General features: G+C 41.3%; 1 protein-coding gene across 5 annotated transcripts in view; it reads right to left on the bottom strand.

Moving 5' to 3' along the window:
• LOC124216325 (mucin-22) overlaps nt 1–15,001 on the bottom strand; it is a 31,867-nt gene continuing 16,866 nt past the window's right edge. For 2 of the 5 annotated variants that reach the window (XM_046620711.1, XM_046620712.1), the window contains 11 exons: nt 10,719–11,930; nt 10,486–10,635; nt 6,180–9,803; nt 5,260–5,529; nt 5,106–5,186; nt 4,812–5,006; nt 4,222–4,710; nt 4,026–4,100; nt 1,580–2,566; nt 1,266–1,493; nt 1–1,124 (listed from right to left, as the gene is read on the bottom strand). In XM_046620711.1, the coding sequence (XP_046476667.1) occupies nt 1,056–1,124; nt 1,266–1,493; nt 1,580–2,566; nt 4,026–4,100; nt 4,222–4,710; nt 4,812–5,006; nt 5,106–5,186; nt 5,260–5,529; nt 6,180–9,803; nt 10,486–10,635; nt 10,719–11,930 (7,380 nt within the window). In that variant the 3' untranslated portion in view covers nt 1–1,055. The remainder of the gene's footprint in view (nt 1,125–1,265; nt 1,494–1,579; nt 2,567–4,025; nt 4,101–4,221; nt 4,711–4,811; nt 5,007–5,105; nt 5,187–5,259; nt 5,530–6,179; nt 9,804–10,485; nt 10,636–10,718; nt 11,931–15,001) is intronic. The other 3 variants (XM_046620714.1, XM_046620715.1, XM_046620713.1) reach the window with 3 other exon arrangements.

Raw genomic sequence — 15,001 nt, 5'->3', positions numbered from 1 at the left:
TTCACGTAAATGTAATATATTTTTATTATTGGGTACTTCCCATCATTATCGATAAGATTGTTATATCATTTGATATCCATATGCAGCCAGCTCCTTTACCTGTACAAGCGTGCTAAAAACATCTACCGTATATTGAAATAATCAGTATGTTAAACTTTGAGCATCCTGTAGAAAGATACTCCTGTTGATACAGAAATAGATACACATACCTTTACAGTGTGGGTATTAACATAATTACATATCATGCTTATAAATAACATTGCAAATGTCTCAGGAATATATCGTTAGCGTTAATAAAATATATACCCTAGAAACGTTTGCAAGGCTTGAGACGATATTTCCACGTGCTTAATTTTGCAACATGTCACAAATTGCGTATAAATTTAAAAATAAAAAAGTATAGAGGGGAGAGTGAAAGAAACTAAAGCGTTACCTGTCCCTATAATAAATTCATTATATACATATGTGTATTTGAGTATTTTAACTGTTGAGTTTGAGACTCGAGAGCACTGAGTATATCGTTTCATTTGTCAGTTTCTATCATAATTATACAATCATTTTTTTGCCCATCGATCGGCCTCAATCGGAGATTAAGACATCCGATTTGATGGCTAAATCGTGGAGTATATAACTCATAGGCTCAGTTTTTGTTCACTCGATGCTGTCCTTATCAACAACCTGCAGTTCCGCTTACATTAAGGCTTGCCAAATTTACAGTTATGGAAAATCATAATGACGTCATGGTGCTTCTGATTATCATTTTTCTACCTATATACATCGTGCTTTTGAAACCATGCGCACCTGCTTGTAACCAGAGATTTTACTAACCATTATTAACCATAATTTTGTATTAGTTTTGTTCATCTTCACTTTTTCCAAAACCATTTTCATCTTAGTACTGTGTAATTTCTGAGACCGACGATTTTGGCGATGGGTGCTGGTTGCGAAAGAATAACACAAGATGCCTGTAGAGTTATACATGTTCGCCGATCATAATCCAAACCGGATTCATAATAAATACTCTAACTGAAGTACCTCTTTTGGTCCCCACGACATTATCCAACTGCCTCAGACACGTATCTAGTACCGTTTCTTACAAAGGATTGAAGCTGCTGCGCTGCGCCCTGAAAAGAACATTTTACAGTAAACATCGGAACGTAGTGCTACGCCGTTCGGTGACATCAATAGAGCTGTATGAAAAGCTTGATCTAATTAACAACAATAATGACTATGTATAGTTGGCAGAAAAAGAATTCCAGGCTGACCGTTATTGCCGCTCCGAGAAATCGACTGAAGGCCCTGGTGGCTCCGATCGCTGCATTAACGACCTGGCTTCTGACACTTCCGTCACCTGAACCGCCGGTAGGCGTCACTTCTGTGGAATCTTTCGGCCTCTGCTGGCTCCCGAAACTACCAAAGGACTCAAATATCGACGGCGGATAGGTCGAGCTGGGTGACCAAGTCGTCGTCGTGGTCGGAGGTTTTCGTGATGTCTAACAAAAATTGTACGACTTATTCCCAATGCCCGTCTACACTCATCGCGAATCAAAAACCTGAATGACAATAACAATTTACTCACAGTGCCTCCTAGCTGCACCCGGATACCCTTAGCGGGTGTCAAGGGACCGATGTTTTGAGATTTAAGGAGTGCAGCAAGAAGAGCCGCGTCGTTTCCGCCGCTGGTACTAGTGGCAATCGAAGACGCTGGCTGTACGCTCGCCTGGCCGCTCAGAATCGCCCTTAAAAAGGCTTCGTCGTCGCGCGAGATACCCGGAACGGGTTTACTGGATGGAGAGCCGCCCTTTTGCGCCGAGTTCAATAATGCTGCCAAGAACTTGGCATCGTCTTCCGGGGAGAAGGTTGATGTCGACAACGTTGGAACTCGTGGGTTCGGGTTGTTCAGTAAAACTGTAATCTCGTTTTTCACTGGCTGCTGCATTGAAACAGGAACATTTGAGCTTTCAGAATGCATTGGGTCTCCGGTTCCTACCGACGATTTTGACCCCTTTAGCGAACTCGTGGTTTGATTCAGCATCCGCGTCGTTGGTGATGGTTCCGAAGCTTGCACGTATTTCGAAGTAGTTGAGAATGGTCTTTTCGCTACCGTTGGTACGGCTATAGGAGGAGGGGAGAAAGGATTGCTTCCGAAAAGGGCGGTCAACAGACCCGAGCCGAAACCTTGATTGGCCGGTGTGGTGGTGGTTCTAGGACTGGATTTGGGCGCGGTGGGGACGGGTGACGCTGCTTTCGAAAATGAGGCGGCGTTCTGTTTAATTTTATCAGGTTTCGGGGTGATAACAGAGACTGGTACTTCCTTTCTGGTGGTTTGGACGATGGGAGTCGAGGTAGTTCTGACAATGGGAATCGGTTTCCACGTGAACTGAGTAGTGGGTTTTATCGTCGTTGGCTTCTGGGTCGTCGACGAGGGGAGCAGGTCAATTATTATGGGCCTCGATCGAGAATTCGACCTGGTAGACAGGTCGAATGAATTCGGTGATGCGTTTGAGGCTTGAATCGCTTTCGGGGAACGTGTTGGACCCATGTTGCCCAAAGCCAGGGAAAGTATCTGAAGTGGAAAATGAAATTAGAACTTTCAAAGTGAACAAGAATTGTGGACCAGTAAATAGATGGCATTTAGTATTATTTAAATAATCCTAATCGAGAAATAATAAGAGGTTCAGTTCCCTGTCGCGTTTATTGATGAAAGCCAATTTTCTGTCCCGGATTTGTGATGGGAACAATCGCGACGGGTTGTTCTGAACGAAATAAAAGTACTACTAATTCAAGTTTATTAGGATTTCTGACAATAAGTACCATATGAACTTTCTTGCATGTTCATCTGCAATTTAAATTCTTTCAGGGTAGTCAAGATTTTCGATAAGTCGCAACTGTTACCAACTAGTATCAGGAATGTCCTATACGTGGTATGGAATCGTTACGTAACTGTATGATCTTATCTCAAATAATTAATCAGTCGCCACTACGTAATAATTACCAACAGTCATGCTAAGGCACAATCCATCCACGAGTTATACTTATGTTTGCAAATGTCTTTAAGGTCTGGTCGATTATTAATTATACTAGGGGCTTCGCCCCTGCGCGCTTTGCGCGCCAACCCCACCTCGGCGCAACGCGCCTCACCATTTCCTTATACAGTGTCTGTTAGACAGGTGAATTTATTTGTACTGATTTGATGACAGGTCCGCAACTGTTGATCGGTTGTTTCCGATCAACCCGACATTGCTATTGGCTCCCTATGCAGGTCTGCTTAGATTGTTTTCGTAAACGAATCCGCTCACATGTACAAAACCACCGATGCCATGCATCCCGAATTGCATTTGGCAACTTATTTTGCTATAGTTATTATTTTCCCCATAATAGAAGAAATTCATAGCTTTGCTATAAGTAGAATTTCTATGGCTTCAGACAAATTAAAAACTCGTTATGATATTTGAGCCAGGGATATAAAATTTAATCCCGGAGATTCTGTCTGACTCTTTCAACCTCGAAGACAGAAAGGACGATGTCCGAAACTACAAAGAAATTGGGAAGGCCCTTACTTAGCGGTTAACCGGATCAAGGATTTACAGGATCCGAAAAAACCTATTTCTTCTCTGATATAACTCTCCTCGAGTTCTGTTTCATTACTTCTGCTGACATGTTTGCCAGTATGATACATTTGAAACGATACTCAGTCTCACCTCTGCGTGTCGATCTTGAGTGCCGTATACACAATACGCCAGCGCGCGAAAAAGACAATTCCCGTCGGGAATTATCTTGATAATTCTCGTTTACATGTTTATTTTTTGCGTGTCAGAAACAGATACCTATAAAAATATATGTCAAAGACTGTCATAAACAGCCGATCACAGCTGTCAAAGGAAGTTTTGTTTGCTAGATGCTTTTTGTTTTGTTTTCGGCATCTCACCCCACCGCCAACTTCATGCGTACACTATTGTTATTATAATCTTTCTAACCTGTTCATTTCTTCAGAACTTTTTTATTAGATAGAGAGATAAGCTCACCTTGTTTGCTAGAAACTGCTCAGCCTGCGTCAAAGTCTTTGATGTAGACGTGTCATCGCCATTTGTTGGCTGTATCTAAAATATTAGACATAAATGAAAACAACTAAATAATGCGTTGCGTCATAAATGAATGAGTCTAATGCGTCAGCAGGAATTTGGATGAATGTATACTTGGGCAGTAGCGGGAAAAACTCACCAGAGTGTTAAGGAAAGCCAAGTCGTCGAAAGTATTACCAAATGCGGTTTGCTTCGGGATGTTCAGTTTTTGTTGCGAAGGCCCTTCTGAATTCAAAGATGTCGCTATTTCTGGCGTTGATGGGGCAGTTGGGTTGGCAGTAGTTGTTGGAATCGTTAGTCCCAGAGTAGTTGAAGTCGTACTTGTAGTTGTTGGTACCGGTGTTGTCGTTGTCGTTGTAGTCGTCGTCGTCGTCGTCGTCCTCGGTACCAAAGTAGATATGGGTGTACTTGAGGTAGTTGATGGCAGAGTAGTCGTCGTCGTCGCCGTCGTCGTTGTTCTCGTTGGTTCCGAGGTAGTTGCAGTAGTTATTGTAGCTACCACAGCAGCATCCGTCAATGATGCAGAAGAACGAGTTACGGTGGTATCAATGGAGCTCGATCCAGGGGTGAAAACTTCAACGAAGGGGTTGATAGGCCTCGGCAGTATAGTTGCGCTGTTCGCATTATCCTAGAAAAAAAATTGGGGTACAATTTTACCTTCCAGAAGTAACAGCAAACAATGTAACGCCAAAACAGTTGTTATTCTTAACCTGACAATAAATTACCTACCAGAAGCGTATTCGATGCTACAGAAGCGGTGATAACGGGGGAATTGGTTGTTACGCCGAGTATTTGATCCAGTGGATCTAGCCAAGGAAAGCCCGGACCAGCCGTCACTGGGTTTTCGGATTGACTACTCGGTAATATATCGAACGACGGTAGTGACGAGCCAACTGTGGACGCGGGACCAAGATTCGAGGAGCCCTGAGAAAAATTAATTCTTCAAACAGAGAGCTCTGAGAATATTAATATTGTAGTATCAAAATAATATCAATGTTAATTAATCAATCCCTCATTACTTACGGCGACCGAATTTATCCTGATGTTCTGAACTCGTGGGCTAGTGTTTAACGTGCTGTCGCTCCAGTAATTTACAAACTTGTCCTGTAGGAATTTAAATAAATTGCGTTGATGCTGATGTAAGGAAGAGAATATTTTCTCCTCATGTTCATTTTACCTGTCCGATGTACACGGAGCTTCTTTGATCATTGACTACCCTGGTTCGACTAGCCTCATCAAAGTCGGTATTTTGCCAAGTTCGTCGACCGTTTTGCACATTCGAATTCAAATTTGTATCCATGTTTCGAGGTGTGACGATTGTTGCGGCCCCAGGGATCGCCGAGGATGATCCAATAGTATTGGCGTTCGGGGATAGAGTTAGTAAATCCGAAATTTCCGATGCGGTGTTTGAGTTGGTTCCCATTTGAGTTTCTAACAAAATGTCACTCTGAAAATTTATAATTATCCATTAAATCACGGTGAAATCAATGTCGGTAGAATTTTACTCTACACTCTTACGTAACGATATTAAAAATAGATATGCTCAGTACAACACAACGAAAAAACCCAATTGTAAGCCTATTGGTTGCATTATGTGCGCTGATGCTTGAAAAGTGCAGAGTGAGAGAGAGAAGTAGATAATGTGAATATTGCTACTCCAATACTTTCACAACTAGGTACAGGTAGATATGTGCATATTTGTGTTTACTGTTTTTTACCTGAAAATATTTTCATTGACGGTTCTTCGTATTTCTGATAATACAATGATTTAGTACACCGAGGATTAAATATTGATAAATTAAATACGTTTACAGAAAAAGAACACGAACACAAGATAATATAATATTATTTCAAAATTAATAGAGTTAACACAATGTCATTAGTTTGTTTATCTACAAGGCTTACGCGTTGAAATGAAATACTACAGGTAATATAAAATTGACAAATAACTAAGTCAGAAGGACCAATAGAAATAGTAGAATTGCTGAATTTGATTTTCCGAAATCATTGTTCGAACAGTGAAACGAGTGTCGATGAAACCGCAAGTTTTTGCCTATCAGCAATTCATCAAATCATATTACAAAAAGAAGCGAGTACCATTTTCTTTGTGGCGCTAGCAGCACTCGATAAACCGGAAACTCCTCCAGTGTTTCCGGCAATCGTGTTACCAGTAAGTCCAAGATTGACGCCAGGAAAGTGATTCGCATTCTGGTTGAAGATACTCGCTACAGGTCGGTTATTATAGATTGCAGATATCTGGTTATGATAGCCTTGGTTAGCCTGGTTATAGAAAACAGGGCTGGGCCGGTTAGTTGTGGTAGTAGTGCTTAGTGAGAAGACGACCTCGACAGGGTTCCTTGGAGGGTCCGGTATAACGGTACCATTCGGAAATTTTCGTACCAATTTTCCATTCGGATAAATCCCAAATATTACGTATGGACTGTTGACGTTCCTTCCGTCGATCACGTTGTCCTCGGGTCGCTTCCGAACGATCGTTTTGTTCGGATAGATTCCGTAGACGTAATAATCTCGCAGCGGGGCCCGAGTAGAAGAACTGGGACTGAACCGAGGGGCCGGTGTCAATCTATTTCCGCCGAAACGCCCCATGATTAACGGAGCGGGGGATGTTACGACCAAACTCCCTCTGGGGTCAGGAGTGTTCTGAACTATTGGGGATTTAACACCGATCGCTTTATTTGTCGATGAGACTTGTGGAATTGTCGAAGACTCAATCGTATCAGCAACGGTCGGTAGTACGGGTTGAGAAGAAGTCGTAGGGGCTGGAAAATTAGTTGCAGTCTCCACGCTCGACGTGGTCGTGATCATCTGCTCACTGAATATTGTCGTTGAATCATCGACCTCGTTGAGTTTTTGTATCGCGTCTGCAGCAACAGTTTCTGTAGTAGCTTCGTTTACAGCTGAAGCTGTGGTTTCTGAATCTGACGAAATCAAGTTTTCATCAATGCCAAAGGTCGTTTGAGGCACTGCATCTGTCGTTGTCGCCATAGACGTAGATGTAGTCGTAGTAGTAGTCGTAGTCGTTGTTATCGATGGGAAGGTGGTGTCAACAATGGCAGTTGTGCCGATTATCGGAGATTGAGTGGTGGTCGTTGCAGAAATTTCTTCTGTCGTTACAGTGAAATCGACACTCGTTTGGATAGACACGGTCGTCGGTATGCTAGCATCGGGTAAATTCGTGATCCTAGTTATGGTGGAGACGTTTGGGTCGGGCGTCGAAGCGTTGTCTGATGCCTGGGATGTGGTTGTCGTAGGTGATTGGGTGATGGAGGGAGAAGGGGTGGTTTCGAGATCATTGGTTGATTCGTTCGATCGAGTGGTTACTTGCATGTCGACACCAGCCGTCCCTTGGGCGGTTACGGTTGCAGTTGTAGTTGCGGTTACATCCTGTAAACGGGCAAGCAGAGTTGGCGTATCGGTTACGAGGCTAGGGGTGGATTCTGGTGTTGTACTTGTGTCTGAAAATGAGTTGGTGGTGATTTCGTTTGCCGTAGATTGGTTAGTGGTTAGCTGTGTTGTGCCATTATCTTGGGTTCCCGGAATTTCTGAGGCAACTTCGAAGCCTACGGATGTTTCGGTATTTACAAGTATACCTGTCGTTAATGCAAGGTCTTGTATTGTTGTTTCAACGAGTGTATCGTTTTGTATCGTTATTGTCGTAACAGGTAGCGATTCGAATGGAGTCGTTCGTTCTAATGACACATCATTCAGCATAGTTTGTGTTTCGCTTTTCTGCGCAGCTATTTCTGAGCCTAAGTTATTATCTAAGAAACTTGTTGAAAATTGAATTGTACTAGCAGAATTGAATTCCGTCGTCGTCTGCTGTGATCCTTTCGTGGTTACCTCTTCATTGAACGTAACTCCCGTGGTTACTGCCGGCATCACGGCATTAGAATTTTCAGAGAGCCTAACCAAAGATGGCCCCACGGTCACAGGCACCACCGCATTTGAGATCAATTCGAAACTATTCTCAACGGAATTGGGTGTCGTAGAGAGAGAAAATTGCATTGTGGTTGCTGCTTGTTCAGAAGCTGTCGATAGTGTCGTAGATAGTGAAACATCAAGCGACTCTGGAGTGGTGGCAAAATCATTTGGTATTATTGTCGTTGACGCTGACAAAAATCGTAAAAGCATATCGTCTGCTTCAGCTGTACCATTAGACGGTTTTAATTCGCCAGCACTGTCAGTTTCCTGCCTAACTATATTCTGACTGTTTTCTGTTGTTGTTATTGATGCTGGTGTTGCTGTTGTAGAATCATATTGGCTGGTTAACTGTGTGGATGTAACGGTCGTGATGTCTAAATCTGTTCCAGTTTGATCGGTTACCGTGATACTACTAATTAATCCACCCAACGGAGTGGTTGAAGCGTTTTCATCGGCGGCCTTTGTTCCTTGTTCTACTAATCTTTGAAAACTTTGTGTAGTTGTTGTGTCTATTGTGGTTGTAGTGCCAGATTGACTAACTGACTGTGTAGTTGTAAGCATTGCCAACTCTAACTCCTGACTAATTGTTTGGTTGGTTTGTGTGACAGCGTCATCATTTGTTTCATTTATTACCTGGCTCACGACTGTAGTGGTTCCAAACAGAGCCATTATTTCCTGGCTGGTTGGGGTGGTCAAATCTTGGGTCGATGACGCTACGGTCGTTACGTCTGGGGTTTCGAAATCTGAAAGTCGGGCCAATATGGAAGGCGTTGTTTGGGGTGTCTTGCTAGTCGTATTGATTTCAAACGATTCGGAAGACGGTGTAGATTTAGAACTTGAAGAGACTGGTGTTGACATAGGGGACACAGTTGTAGGACCCTGATCGACATCGTCCACTTGCATTTGTAATCGCAATAAAGAAATGGGAGTTGTTTCGGAAATTTGAGTCGACTGAACTTCAGAAGATATGGTCGACATTTGAGAAAAGTCGATACTGATTTGCATCATTTCTTGCAGGGAGTCGAACGAGATCGATGGGGCCTCGGTTGTCAGCGAAACAGTGGTAGTTTCTAAGTTTCCCCCAGTAGTTGAAGTGAACACCGATGAGAGTGGAGTAGTGTCTAATAGGTTCGCGAAGGCTCCAGAGTTTTGAGGTGAAAAAGTTGACTCAAGCTCGGAAGTGACGGTAGTGTCAGGCGCCGGTGTTGAGTTTGAATTTGAGTTTGTGTCGTCGGAGGGTGTCGTCGAAGGAACATCAAAGGGTTGCAAGGTAGCCCCACTCGCCGTAGGACTAGTTCTTACTCGAATAGACTCTGTGACAGACTCGGCTATTGTAAGAGAATTCGGAGTGGATTTGAGATTCGTGTCAACCACGAGGTCAGGCTGTACAGTGTTCGTTGTAGTTTCAGAGGTATCGAAACTAGTAATTGTAGTTGTATTTAATGGTTGGGTGGTCGTTATCGGATCTAGGGTAGTTTCTGGTTCTGTTGCTAAAGTATTTTCCGATATGCCAAGGCTTGTTACTGTTTCAGTTAATCGGCTATCAGTATTTGGTGTTCTGTTAATGTCGATATTAGCATTTTTCGTGTCGTTAAGGTCTGTAACGTTATCGTTTGCGTTATTTCTATCGTTGTCTACCTGGCCAACCCTCGCGGGTTGCTCTGTGTCAGTTTGTTGTTGTTCGTTGTTAATATTGGCTGTTTCCAATGCTTGATAATACGTCAGGATTTTCGGTTCTCCAGGATTCGACACATCCAATGGCGATGGGATTGCAGATACCTGAAATCAAAAGGTGCGACCCGGGGTGCTATACAGTTGCAAAATGTGCGCGGTGATAGTGCTAAGTGAATTTTATCAGTGATTACCATTTGATTCTAAGAGAGAATATTTACACACATCGAAGAGATACAGTGCTGATGTTATGAACGCTATACGTATTGCTTATCTCCACAATCGTGCATGTCGGTGACAAAATATGTATACATGCGAAAATTACAAAACAATTTACAAAAGAACTAGTAAAATTATTTCTAAAATACTGGATGTTTACAAATAGTAATCAATAAATATTATTTCTGTGCTACTTAACATACGGCTTTACTTTCACCATGAGACCAGTATTGTAACTCGACCGGTAAGAGTATTTACGCATTTACTGGTTGCAGGAAGCATGCGGTACACGCCATCGGTAAACACCGCCCAAAGTCGGTCGGTCGAGATAGAAGGCAGCTAGTGAATGACAAGTTGTTCATTCACCCGTTTACGATGCAAATTATATCGACTGTGCCGCTGATAAATGCGAAACCGATTCGCAAGTTTATCGGTCGTACGAGAAGTTTTTAGACCTTGTGCAAAATGTGTTCCATTCTCAGAGAAAAAGCACCACGATTTGATACGGCTACCTCTCACGAAAGACGTTCAATTATCGGTTTCCTCAATAATTCTCCGTTGTAACTCTTACCTGGAGTGGCGTTAAAGGGGTTGTTGAACTAAAAATTGAAGGTACTGTCGGCTGATAGATATTCGGGCGTCTCACGAACAATTCAGCTCCCTTGTATCTTGCGCTGAACCTGGGAGGCTGCCCACTGGGAGTGACCCGGATGGCTGAATTCTATGATCGTTGTCATAAAGTTATTAATTATTGCCTGGGTCGGAAAATAGAAATGAGTATAAAGGTTGGGAAATCATGCTTACCCCACTGCTAGTCGTATTCCTGTAAGCTCCAGCAAAAATAGGAGACTTAATACCCAGGCTTGACAGAAGAGGTGCCACGGTACTCCTTAGTTGTTCGAGGAGTGTTTTATTTCTGTTCATCAATAACAAAGCTCGCGTTGGGCTGAAGACGTTGCTGGAACCGTTGTCGGCCCCGGTCTCCCCGTTACTACTACCAACAATCCCAGCGTTCGAGAAGGATGTAGATTCGTTGTTACGGCTGGAATTTGAAGCAATCTGCACGTTGAAGGTTTTATTCGTATTTGTTTTTGGCAAGGTGGAGTCAGATTTGAACGTGGCATGGAACTTGGGGGTTTTGGGTGTTATTGCGATGCTGGCAGATTCCGCAGGGGGTGAAGGTGGTTCCGAATGCCTGCGGTAAGTGGCAGTCCTTGGGCGGAACTCGCGCCTTACAGTAAGCGAGGGTTCCGATGCTTTAGATGCTGTTGGGAGCAACTCGATCTTTTGGAAGGTCTTGGATTCCGACTTGCGCCTTGTGTATCGAGCAAAGGGCTTCAAGGTTGTGTTCGGATCTGACTCTGAGCCGTTTGGAAGCACGGATGAAATTTGATTCAGTCTCTTGCCCGCTGGATGCATTTCTGACGTAGATAAATTCTTTTCAACCGGAGGAAGTACGGTAACTCCATTCTTGTTTTCGTTGCGCGAAATTCTTCCTGCTCTATTGTATTTTGATATTATTTTTCTTTCAGAACCGATGGACGATGGAGCTACGGTGAAATCACTGACTTTGCTAGCATTCTCATCAGTTAGGACACTTCTGCGTTTGGCAAAGCTTGGGCGTTGTGTCATCCGTCTGATACCATCCAAAATTACGTTTTTTTTTTCAAAACCATCACCGGTGGTGGAAGTCTTTAAATTATCTTTGATAGGCATCGAGTGATCAGCTTTTTTGATCCTTTCAAGACTCACGCTGCCATTAGACAATTTCTTGGTTTTGCTTTCTTCAGATTCCTCAGTCTTTGATTCAATGCTTGTTTCCGATTTTCGGCGTTTTCCAAGCCCAGATTTTCGCGTTGGCCGATACGTCGTGAAAGAAGATACGGTGGTCTGTTCAACTTCGAGTACATTTTGACCAGAATTTGCAGTTGGATTTACCAGCTTCTTGGCCATTTCTAGTTTGAGTTGTGCAGCCGTTGAAAACAACATCGGCGATGGTTTCCTCGAGTTATAGCTCTGTAAACGCAATATCAATTTCAATTGACAAACTTGATATTATGATCGGCATTTGAAAATGCATGACAAAACGAAAGGTTATTGGATAAAGGGCTGTTCTTATGCAATCACTCTGTTTCTGCATCTATTGGATTCCCACTGAGTAATAACTATTAATACTCGGGTTGCGATTTTGTTACGATTATTATATGCGCGTTTCACAACTTGAATTTACATGCTAATATTTATCATCGGATCAAAGCGACGCTTCCTTCTAAATCCTGCACCTCGTCCTGACCGAAGCAAATTCATCTTATAATAATACATGATATACATGTATATGTATATATATTAGCAAATCGATTCACTCTCACTCTGTAAATCAGATTACGGTGACGTGTATGGGCATAGACATTAAAAATTCCCCCGAAAAGTGCCATGTTATTTATTGCTCCACGTGGATTCAGCTCGCGTCTTCCTGCTGCCGCACACTTTCTCCGATGAGTTGAAAAATAAAAGCAAAGTAATACACGCCCGTGCGACGTACGATACAACGTTTTTATTCTGTTTCTTTATTTATTTTTGTTTTACTTATTCTGTATTGTTGTTTAAAAACACTCGTAGCATTCTCCTGACTTTTGTCTTCACGGTGGGAAAAACGTACAGCATTCGTAGAAATCTCTAGGAGTACTTAAGTGAAAACTTTGGAATTTCAATCTTTTATTGCTTCATCTGCACCGCAAATAGATAACAACGAGTCAAACGCGAAGCCGGAATTGATCCACACATGTGTCTGAAGTACATGTACATAACAGGAATTGAAATAATCGCGGTGGTGAGGTGACTTTACGCAATCAGGTTTGCAAGCCTTGACTAGTTTGCAGGCAAATGAGAATTTAGGTTTTTCACAGAGTTAAATACCTGTTTAGATTCGCTCAACTCGTCGACAACTACGTAACACTCTGAACTATCATGCGATCGTCGACGATCACTTTTCCTGTAAGGAAAAGTGAACGACCGACAATTCCCTTGATTACAGATTCTCTATGTATAATTAAATATTCTCCCAGCAGCGTTAACAAAATTTCTCTTTTCTGTTTATCGTGATTCATCCATGATCAGAGTCATGTTTAAACGCGAAATTAAGGAAGTAAAACATTGAACTAGTAAATCAAACCATATTACAGTAATCACACGTGCGCACCTCACAGCTCGTAAACTGAAAATGAATCACATAGAAATGTAGGATTGGTTAACTTAACGCTGGACGTATACAATAATTGCCTAACAACTCAGAAACTGCAAATCATTTTGGCACTAATTTTAATTAAGTCATTACTTCAGTAACCGTAAAGTGATTGTGCATGCAATTATAAATAATCACGACATGTAACTAGGCATTGAGACTAAAAATATGTGAAGTAGTAAAAAAAAGTTCGTATCCTTATAAGAATCGGATAGACTGTCGGATTTTCTATTTTGCTGGGCAAGAATTTCGTGCGATACCGACGTTTCAGGGATATATCGTTAAGTTCCACGGTGCTAATTTCACCTAGTTTCACCTAGACTCCAAGACAAAACAGCCAAAGAGCCGGCATTGCAGATGATACCTACTAATTGTAATGCTAGTATGCCGATTCCCCGGAAACACGGGCCATCCTGCCGTCAGATGACAAGGGTGATATACGCAAACGCACAATTATACCTATGTGGCATAAAAGGCCAGACGACTCGGTAGTGTGATGAAAGTAGATCTCTTAATCATGGCGAGGAACTTTCGAAAATTGGATTGCACGAGAGTTTGGCCAGAATGTGGGATTGTTATTAAATTGATAATATCGGGTAAACGGGTAGGTGCGACAGCAATTTCATAAATTTTTGCCAGTGGATTGCATACGATAGATGCCAATTTTATACATTTGTACCTTCAAGATGCTGAAATCTAATCATTTTAAATTGAATACACTTTGTTGTGGAGACAACTAACAGATTGATCCATTTATAAATCGTTACCTACCACTGTATGTAGCTGCAGTAAGAATTTGTTTGTTTAACAACCAGAAAATTGAGCAAAAAATGCGGAAGATGTTCTGGACCCGGAACTGTTAGATTCGCACGATTTACCCGCAAAAAAATGATTTCATACGATCAGAAAAATTCATATGAAATTATGTCTCGAAAATGACCTGACGAAATTGTATAAAATTATATGAATATAATTTTACATGATTTTGTATGATTTTATGTAAATTTAAATAAATGTGAACAATTTTATCCAACGTCATAAAATTTTATAGAATAATACAATACTTCGAAATAATGTAATTTTGATATAATTTTATATGATTCCATAAATTTGAACAAAATAATATGACATTATATAAGAATATATAAAATTATACAAAATGATATAAAATTATATGCGCATAATGTTATATAATCTTATCGGGTTAAATTCGAGATATAATTTCATATAAATTTATCTGACAATCTGATAAAAACACTTTTCCCGAGTGATCAGTTTGCAAGTTCCAATAAACTCTATAACGAATAACTGATTGATTTCGTTCACTTTCCGCTATAGACTGGACGACCTACACGTTCAAAATTGAGCTCTGTTCAAAAATTTCGTTTGTTGGGTTTTTATTCAATTTTATTAACCAAGATGAATGCTTGGGAGTTTCGTATCGCAGTTATTAAAAATAACATTATTAATTTCACATTCGTTTTCATTCTACCTGTTTTTAAGTTGACTTCTTGACTTGACTTCTTCGTGTTTTCTTCAAATTTGAAATATTCCATGTTATTACCAGGTAATTCCGTTTAATTATATCAGCACAATTTGCCTTGCTAATCTCATAAGCCCTGTGCATATTAATTATAATTAACTCACTTGTGTTACATATTATTCTTTTCGTGACAGATATTCTGTAAATATATCGTTCTGAGGAGGGTCCCCATCCGGGCCGAAACATAAATAAATGTTTTACTGTTGTCACCGACCTTCATATCCAAGGAAAAATATTTACTTTAAACTCTATAACGTCGGAGGTCAAAATATTTTAATATATACTTAATTACGCAATCCATCG

This window comes from Neodiprion pinetum, chromosome 4 (genome assembly GCF_021155775.2).
Source record: "Neodiprion pinetum isolate iyNeoPine1 chromosome 4, iyNeoPine1.2, whole genome shotgun sequence".
NCBI classification, from domain to species: Eukaryota; Metazoa; Arthropoda; class Insecta; order Hymenoptera; family Diprionidae; genus Neodiprion; species Neodiprion pinetum.
Note: the sequence above shows the minus strand (reverse complement) of the source record. Positions and strands in the feature narration are given on the sequence as shown.